At 35.6% G+C, this 9,645-nt stretch overlaps 1 protein-coding gene across 5 annotated transcripts; it reads left to right on the plus strand.

Moving 5' to 3' along the window:
• Positions 1-835: 835 nt before the first annotated feature.
• Positions 836-9,572, plus strand: LOC107772615 (uncharacterized). 5 transcript variants are annotated; one of them, XM_075236791.1, is made up of 3 exons: positions 836-1,423; positions 7,803-7,878; positions 8,023-9,572. In XM_075236791.1, the coding sequence occupies exon 3, from the start codon at positions 8,586-8,588 to the stop codon at positions 9,408-9,410; it is 825 nt and encodes a 274-aa protein (XP_075092892.1). In that variant the 5' UTR covers positions 836-1,423; positions 7,803-7,878; positions 8,023-8,585; the 3' UTR covers positions 9,411-9,572. The 5 variants fall into 5 exon arrangements, with proteins under 5 accessions (XP_075092892.1, XP_075092893.1, XP_075092895.1 ...); XM_075236792.1 differs by having other exon boundaries at positions 852-1,423; positions 7,791-7,878; XM_075236794.1 differs by having other exon boundaries at positions 922-1,290; positions 7,791-7,878.
• Positions 9,573-9,645: the final 73 nt, after the last annotated feature.

Raw genomic sequence — 9,645 nt, forward strand, 5'->3', positions numbered from 1 at the left:
ACAGATTCGTTCAAGTGATAATATGGTTGATTTGTTCACCAAATCTCTACCGACGTCAACCTTCAAGAAACTAGTGTACAAGATTGGGATGTGAATGATCAAGGATGTGAATTGATGCTCTCATCAGGGGGAGTTATACGCGTTGTACTCTTTTTTCCTTACAAGGTTTTGTCCCACTGGGTTTTTCCTTGCAAGGTTTTTAACGAGGCAACCAAAAGGCTATTTCTAAACATGTGTACTCTTTTTCCTTCACTAGGATTTTTTCCCATAGGGTTTTTTCCTAGTAAAGTTTTAACGAGGCACATTATCTATGGACATCCAAGGGGAAGTGTTATGATAAATATCACATTATGGTGGATGTCTACTCTTCTTCCATGATCTTGATCTCAAATGCTTAATGATATATTCAATGACATATTTTATATGTTCAATAACATATTCCATGATATATTTTCTTCACCTTTTATGCCTATATAAAGGCCTTGTAATAGATAGTAAAATACACACAATTGAAGAAGAAAATCTCTTCCTTCTCTCTATTTTTATTTCTTGTTCATGTTTTACTAAATTGCTTTTATTTTATAACAAATTCCTTATTTTTGGGTGTTTGTTTTTAGTTGGAGATTTGAGGGTATAATTTTGATACATTTATCATATTTATGTTGTAGAATATGATATTTAATTAATAGTTGTAGATTGTGAAATATTTTTGATTTCATCGGTATTTATGAAAATTTTCCCTTCTTAAAAATCTAGGGACCTAATACACAAAAGACCTAACTAATTAGCAAAAAAATACAAGATATAACCTAGAAATTCCTACACTTTATAAAACGAGCAAAAATATACATATATAGAGAGGACACTAGCGCCGTTTCTCAGAAAATACACAAGAACCCCCCCCCCCCCCCCCCCCTCCCCGATCTCTTCTCCAAACGACCCACCCCCTGACTTCGTCTTCTTCATACACACGACCCCAAGTCGCCGGACTTCAAACCACCTCACACACGACCCATCTCTTCCACATAAAACAGCTGCGACACTCCTTCTGTCCAGATCGAGCACATCCCTCTCACCCATCGTCCTCACCGCTAGAAACGAGAAACACGCACACACACAGAGATAGCGAGAGAGAGAAGGGAAGATTGATCAGAAAAATTCAAAAAAAAGAAAGAAAGAAAAAGGAAGTTCCGTTTATTTTCTCTGGACTTTATTCGAAATGGATTCAAATATGTAGGACGATTGAGTTGAGGTGCTGTTCAAGTTGGGTTCGTTCGAGTTTCCGTCGAGGTACTGTCCGTTGGTTTTCCGGTTCGACTTTTACTGATTTCGTTCGAAGCTGTGTCGACTTCCGACTGTAATTGTCGCTTCGTTTCAATCCGTGTAATTGCTGCATTTCAATTAATCGTAAAGCTAATTTCAGGTTACTTCTAATCTCTTTTATTTCATTTTGAATCTGAACATGATTTGAGCTAGTGTTTGTGGTTGTAACTGCTGCGCTGGTATTTTAGGAGTGAGCTTACTTAAAAGCTGATTTTGTGATTGTTGGCATTAGAACATATTCAACCATTGGTTAGCATATCTGTTTGTTGGTGATCTTAAGGTAGAACTCAATTGTTATAAGGTTTTGTTGGCCTTCATGATTAGTTGGAAGTTTGATTCCTGTTATGACTCCACCTTGGTAACTGATTGAAGTTTGTTTGTGACTTATTGTTTACCCTAATTGACAAAGGGTACACTCTATTGTTTCTATTCCTATACCATGTTCTTTCCAGGAGGCCAGGCAACAAAATCCACTAAAAAATGAAATACAACAACCCATCTCTTTATGCTTGAATACTAGTTGATTATTGTTACAAAAGCTTATGTCTAATTCAAGTGACGAAAACAGGGGCGAACGAACTTGAGATTTTGAATGATGTCATATAATATTTGTTTGGTTGTGCTGATTTTGGTTCTGAATTATTCGGTTAATGAGCCGTTTTGATAAATGTTTAAGCCATAAGGCCATTCTGAAATAAGGAATGTGCAGCCTTGCAACTCATTTGGGCCAGCTGCCAGCCCAATGCCATTTCAGCTGAACGCTTAGCTTCAATTTAACACAAGCCCAATAGTTATTAAGTTAGTTTGAACATTAGCCTAAAATAATTAAAATTCCTTTAAGCCTTCCTTAATTAATTAGACTCTTAAAATTGGCTTGAGGTGTCCCATATTAGCCAAGCCAACAATTTATGGCCCTCAAAACTAAATTTAGAAACCCTTTTGATAGAATAATTTGAGGCGTGCCATGCCAAACAAAATCTCAAAACCCATGGCCCTCACTTAATTAACTTTAATCTTTTAGAAATCGAGGTGTGCCATTTAGTGAATTTTTCATGGCCCTCGCAAACTTGAAAATGCGTAGTTGCTTTAGGCGCACAATTTAAATTAATTTCCTTAAACTCGGGTGTGCATTTCATGTGACCCAATCCAAATCTCAACAACGTTAAATAAAATGTATCGTGGACTGCGGGTGTATTTCATGTGGCGTGGTTCAAGACGTGTTTTAGATAACGTTGAATCTTCCTAAAGTTAATTAAAAGCGGCTAATAAGCTAAAATATACCATAGGCTAAAACATGTATTAAAATCAGATAATAGGCCAATTATAACAGTTGAGCGATCGTGCTAGAACCACGGAATTCGGGAATGCCTAACACCTTCTCCTGGGTTAACAGAATTCCTTACCCGGATTTCTGTGTTCGTGGACTGTAAAACAGAGTCAATATTTCCTCGATTTGGGATTTAAACCGGTGACTTGGTACACCATAAATTATCCCAAGTGGCGACTCTGAACTTAAAAAATAATCCCGTTTCAGTTGTCACTTTAAGTTGGAAAAAACTCCCTTATACCCTTCCGGTGTAGGAAAAATGAGGCGTGACATGAATAATTATTAGATATAAAATACTGAATAAATTAGAAAATAAATTGATAATAATATGGAAAATTATGGAAAAATATCAATTATTATAAAAAGTGATTTTGAAGGTATTTATGCAAATTTAAAAATAGTTTGAGGAAAAATTGGATATCAACATCCGGTAGGTGTCAGAGCCTCTTGGGTTCAGCCCCTTAGTAAATGCTTCAATCGCTCATTCATCTGGCACGGGCTGCAGCAACATCCTTTCTTTCTAAAACCTGGTCACGAATTCCTGCAGCAATTCGGACTCTCCTTGCGCATTTCTGAATATGCCCGCCTTAGTGTAAGCAAGCTTCTTTCCGACCAGACTGACCTGACAAAGAAGTATCTTCCTATAGATAGCTCCTTGCTTATAAAAAGATTTATAATGAGAATCAACTGAAGCTTATTCAGGATTGATCTTTCTTATCCGAGAGTCTTATCAAACTCTCTGCCACTGTAGGTGCGACACAGGTAGTAGTGATTGAAAGAGCTGATGCGACATGATCGCGATTTCCGGGCTTGCACCTTCCTGTCCTCGGCATGGGCCTTGATGAAAGAGTCTGCGAGCATCTCAAAGGAATCTATTGAGTGTTCGTGTAAGAGTGAGTACCATATCAGGGCTCCTTCGTGAGGGTTTCTCTGAACTTCTTCAGTAGGACTGGCTCAATTTCATGTGGAGCCAAATCATTTTCCTTCACCGTTGTTGTATAGGTGGTGATGTGCTCTTGAGGGTCCGAAGTCCCATCATATTTTGGTACATATGGCATTTTGAACCGCTTTGGAATCAACTTTTGTACCACGCTCGGTTTTAACGACAACTTGATGTATTTCTGTGAGTCTGGTCCCTTCAAAACTAGTCGTACATCCGGTATTTGGTCCATTCGGGAGTTTATTCCCCTCATAAACTGCATGAGCTCAGTTTTGAAGGGATCATTACTGTTGTTGTTACTAGATTCGCTGTCGATCCCCCCGGCCCCGTCGAAGTCGACCTCACCCCTCGGGTGTTGTTATCAAACCTTTGTGCTGTTTGATTTATGGGAGCATCAGGAGGAACTAGGCCTCTTCCATTCGCGTTGTTGGAAGTACCCGACAATACTTGTCTCAATTTCGTCATTGCCTGGTCTTGCCGTGAGAGATGGCCATGATAGCTTTTTGTTATTTTCTCAGGATCCTCACCGTTTCTGCAACGTGCTCATCCTCCGCATCATTAGGAGTCGGCTCCTGTACGTGCCAGGGATATCGCCTGGCATGAACCAGTGTTGCTACGTCCTCCTCGTTGCAAGTGTCACTGATTGAGTCCTCGTATTGAGGTAGGTTCTTTTGTGCCTCAACGTTGTGTGCAATGTTGACATCGTTAACTGCCATTTTATACGAATTTTGCTAAAAACAAAAAAATCAAATAGATTAATAATGGATGCAAGGATCAACTTAATTACGCAAATGTCTAAGCCCCATAGTGGGTGCGCCAAACTGTTTACCCGTAAAATATTACAGTTGAATTTATGGCATGGTTTATAAACAAGCGAACTGATTCGATCCCAAAATGATAAATAAATCAAATAAAATGCAAGACTTAGCGTTAAAATCGAAATAAAATAGCAGACAGCTTGATTCCGGGAGCAAGGCTTCCGAAGGCAACAATAAGAATATCGTTAGATAGAAAAAAAAAGTATTATTTATCTTGGAATAATGTGTCGCCTAAGTTTGTCAGAAATTTCGTGTGTTACAATGGTTGTTGAAGTCACTATTATAGTTATACCTAAGGAACAAGGTCCTGGGATCAAGCCCTCTTAAATGATAATAATGGGGGTCATTGATGAATATGTAATGACAAATAATGAATGCCAAAATTCTCTGTAACAGACGTGTATTCCATACTGAGGAATATTCTTCATTAAATATCATCTGATGGCAAATATTCGTTTGCCCCCGTTAACAATGTTCCCTTCGGGGTCTACCCGATGCCAACCGAAGTTGTTGTCCTTCGTTTGGATTTCCACTCGCTTCGACTTCTGTCTGTTCCTGATTCCACGTGTCACCCTATCATTCGAGTATTTAGTGTGAACTGATTTTACCCAATATATTGACCTAGCAACCTATATATGTGTGTGTGTTCATTGGTTTTAAGTTCTGGATACTTTCAGGAGGATTAAAAAGAAAACAAGAAAAGAGTTCAAAATATCCTCATCTGGATATTTTATTTTTCGAATACTTGGCCGATTGGATTTTTCTGCGATGAAAATACCCATAGGAGCATATAAAAGATGCCTCGTCCTGTTGAGTTTTGGGTCAAATATGAAAGTTCTAGATAGTATGCAGCCAAAAATTAATTTTCTTTACTTTTGAGATGAGACCAATATGATATTCCCATTGTTTATTTAATATTTGTTGGTGAATTAGTTATGAACTATTCAAGCTGATCTCATATAATAGGACCAAACAATCCTCAAACCTAGCCGACGTTCTTAAATGCTTAAACGGTCTCTATCTCTAACAATAACTTTTTTCAATTGATTCCTCTATATATGTTTTATTAATTAGTAACAAGTTAATTTATTGAGTTGTTGCATTCCGTGTTGCTTATAATCAACTTGTGATTAGTTTATCTGTTTATGTGTCCGCTTGATTGATACTTATAAGAAACCAAAAACATCACATTCTGTGACCGTTTTCAAATTTGATTAATTATTATAATTCATCGCAGTTTATTTGTTGAAGCATTATTAGTAAGTGTATCACTCATTGTTAAACGCTGTGAAAACTGAAATTTATTAGAAAATATGTTTTTGAGTTTAATTTTCTATATATTACTAGTGAAAAAAAAATCACTATCAGACAACCTAAAGATAATTACAAATAATTATCTATAATAAGTAAAATTAATAATCCAAAATATATGAGGATAAAATTTTATAACATGCTTAAATACATACCATATTAATTAAAATTTTATATTGTCACTATATGCAAATTAAATACTGTTGCTCCCAAAGGCACACACAAGTATACGTAGTCGTACAAGTAATAAAGTGATAAATCAAGTATCAAACCCATAAAGACTTGTGTTAACTGCCTAGCTACTAGTTTCACCAAAATTATTATTCAGTCGAGTCAATCAGAATTCAAAAGTGTGATTATACTAAGCAATGATTCTAACAAGTAACTAATTAATCGAGCAACAAAATAATTGTTGTGTATTCAGTAGAGATAAATATTCCAAGGTTGTGATTGATTCACTAATCCTATTGTGTTCTAATTAACTCTCCCTTTCATACAATTCGCTCATGGTTGCTAATTAATCGAATAATTGCTCTCGTAGTATTCTCTCGAATTACTACTCGCCTATTCAAAATAGATTAATGCATATATTCCTATGGAATCAATATATTAAGAATGCATTAATATTACGATATTGAATTGAGCATGTTGACTAGGTATATTCCTATCCTAACCACAAATTCGTCCTCCACTCAGAGTTAAGATCATGCCCTCTTCAACTCTTCTCTAATCTAGACGTAGCATTCCCAAGCATAGCATAGATAGTAAATAGAACCTAACTGGTGGCCAGACAATTAAGCAATTAATTATAGAATTGAAGAAACAACCATATATTAGCAAATAATAATCAAGGTCAAGTCAATATCAAACAACAATATTTATGGCTAAATCACAACCCCAGAACTATGAGTTTTAGCCACTCATAATAAAATCAAAATAATTTCACAAGTGTTGAATAATTGAGAATACTAAGAATGATGAAGAAAAACTGAGAATCTTTGCTTCCGAGTGTTCCGCGCATTTATTTTTCTCACAAAGTGACGTCTCCCCTCACAAAATATGTTTAGGCTTGCTTTTAAAGGAGTTATGGGTATCTTGGGTCGAAATAAACTTGTCCCGGTCGAGGTAGGAGAAATTCCCGTCACCAACGCCTAGGATAGTGTGGGGCGCTAGCCCTGGCGCTGGGAAATTTTAAGATCTGCCTTCTGCACCACAGGTAGCGCCCCACGCTAGCCTGGGCGCTACTTGTGGCATTTTCCCCATTTCGTTCCCTTTTTTGCTTCAACTCACGCACCTTCGTTCTACATTGCCTCCGGATGATTCCTATATATAAAAATATCACGAATTAGCACAAATCATTATATTACACATCTGAAATTTACGAATTAGCACAAATCATTATATTACACATCCGAAATCTACGAAACATGAGTAAAATACGAGGCAATATGCATATAAATATACATATTTTAAGCCAAATATCAAATACCTTACTAAAAGATCATGTGAACATCTTGATAAGTTTGTCCTTGAGCATTCTTTTATTTGATAAAAAGAAACAAAAGAAAATACTCATTTAATTTCCCATGGATTAAAAGAGAGTAGAAAATGTCAACTGGATTAAAAATCACTAAGATTCATAACACCAAGATTCCAATTGTAACCTACTAATCACTTATTATCCTATTTTTTGTTTTATTTTATATGATATTATTTTTATTAATATATTCTAAAAATTAATATAGTATATTTTTACATAACTAAAATAATGCGATTATAAACTTCTTATTGAAATATCATTTGTAAAATCACAAGTTTCGAATATTTTGCTTTACTACTTTATTATTGTAAAGATACCTCCTTGGGAGTGAGATTACCTTAGTTACCTAAAAAGAGAGTGAATCAGTAGTCGACTTTTATTATTGTCGGCGTCTTTGTGTCCCCTTTTAATTTTAAATATATATTTAACGTTTAATTATTTGCCATATCATTTTTGTGCAATTCAATTAGCTTCTTCTGCACATTTATTTTTGTCAAAATCTCCAGATTTCAGTTCTTAACCTTAAAACAGTTGCTTGTTCAGCTTAATCAAATTGCAGAAATTAAATAACATGGGAAAAGATGCTGAAGAACAACTAAGCCTAAACGAAGATTCCAAGGTATGACATGACCTCTTCTATATCTTCTGAGTGATGAAGATTTTGTACTAATTAATCCAAGATTTAGTCTAATGAGTTTCAATTAATAAAGCTTCAACTTCATTGATTGATTTTGCTTTTTTCCTCTTAACTCTTCATGTTTAGGATGGTGAAGTTATAGAATCTTTGTTATCCCCTATACCAAGATCACCAATTAATAGCAGACCAAATAGCATGGTGATTAAGGCAAGTTCAATTTCTCTCTATCTATATATGTTATTTTTATGATAATTGGGTCGCAGGTATGATTGATGAAATTGAAATTAATTAGCAAAATAGACGGTGTTTTGATAAAATTGTTGAGTATTGATGATTGATAATAATGTCTAGAATTTGGTTAAAGCAATAATATGAAGTTAAAAGTTTAAATAATTATGAAGGAAAATGACTGGCGCCCAAGAGTGAGGGAGGTCATCATTTTCCCCCCTTTTGGTGGAAAAATATTTTGTGACAACAAAACACCATAATATTAACTTAATTTTTTTGAAAAATAATTTCTGTCATGAGTTATTTCATGTTATGAGCTTAAAAGAGTATGTTTTGATTAAGCTTTGTTGACAAAAGAACAGAAAGCAAATACTGTAATTCCAGCCCATTTGGTGGCAGAAGCTATATCAACACTAGATGGCCTTGATTTAAGATGGTCAGGGCCAATAACACCAAGTGAAATGCAATATGTTCAACAGTATGTTTTGGCCAAGTACCCTGAATATTGCAATGGACTTGTGGAAGAAGGAGACAAAATTGATCTTTATACGCTTTGTCTGACTGATGAATCATCCGCTAGTGAGAAGGGAAAATCTCCAAGGAGAGAGTCGTCGTCGCTTTCTTTTGGCAGTAGTAATTCAGAGTTGGGAAAAATCCTATTGGAACCATCAAGATTGCTTGATATTCTCACCAAGAAAACTTCTTACCAAGGGAATTTCATTTCAATTCCAGAAATTCAAGTCCGAAATCGAGCTTTGCAACAATGTGGACTAAGTGACGAGGAGTACTTAGTTGTTTTTACAGTTACACTAAAAAAAGCAATGATGATGATTGGAGAATGTTACCCTTTCTTCAGGGGAAATTACTACATGACAATACTTGGTGAAGATTATGATTGTATAAGGGAATTTGTTAGTTTTAAAGATTCAAAAGTGATTGCAGCACCAGAAACATGGCTGGATTTGAGGATTAAAGGATCACAACTTAGCCAATATTTTAGGAGGAAATGTAAGCATAGTCCAAAAGGGCTTTTTGCATATCCTGCTTACATCGAAGAAACACGTTACTCGATGCATTGGATATCAGAAGCTCATAGAAATTCATGGCATGTTCTGTTAGATGCTTCTGGTTTGGATGCAGGAAAAGAAAGGAGGTTGGCTTTAGCATTACATCGACCGGATTTCGTGTTGTGTACAGTTGATAATACACATGCTCAGCCCTCGAGAATCACATGCCTTCTTGTAAGGAAACAATCCTTTGAAACAGCAGCTTCTTCAGCTAATTAACTGAAGAAATTAAGTTGAAGCGACAGAGAGACAATGGATAATTCTCTCTGTATACTTCTCTTCTAAAGAGATGAACAGTTTCTGTGTACTGGCCGTTTTTATTTGTTTTGACCTTTTGCTGCTTTGAATTTAATTATGCATATCCTGAGATTTAACATGTGATAGTCTTTGTGTGTTGGTAGTTTACTTCATATAGGAAAATTTTGGTTATGATTTCTTGATTAGAAAACTGAGC

The sequence above is a fragment of the Nicotiana tabacum genome, chromosome 18 (genome assembly GCF_000715075.1).
Source record: "Nicotiana tabacum cultivar K326 chromosome 18, ASM71507v2, whole genome shotgun sequence".
Lineage (NCBI taxonomy): Eukaryota > Viridiplantae > Streptophyta > Magnoliopsida > Solanales > Solanaceae > Nicotiana > Nicotiana tabacum.

Bases quoted from the DNA above. Each gene is read 5' to 3' on its own strand.
- LOC107772615 (XM_075236791.1), top strand. From the start codon at position 8,586: ATGCAATATGTTCAACAGTATGTTTTGGCCAAGTACCCTGAATATTGC.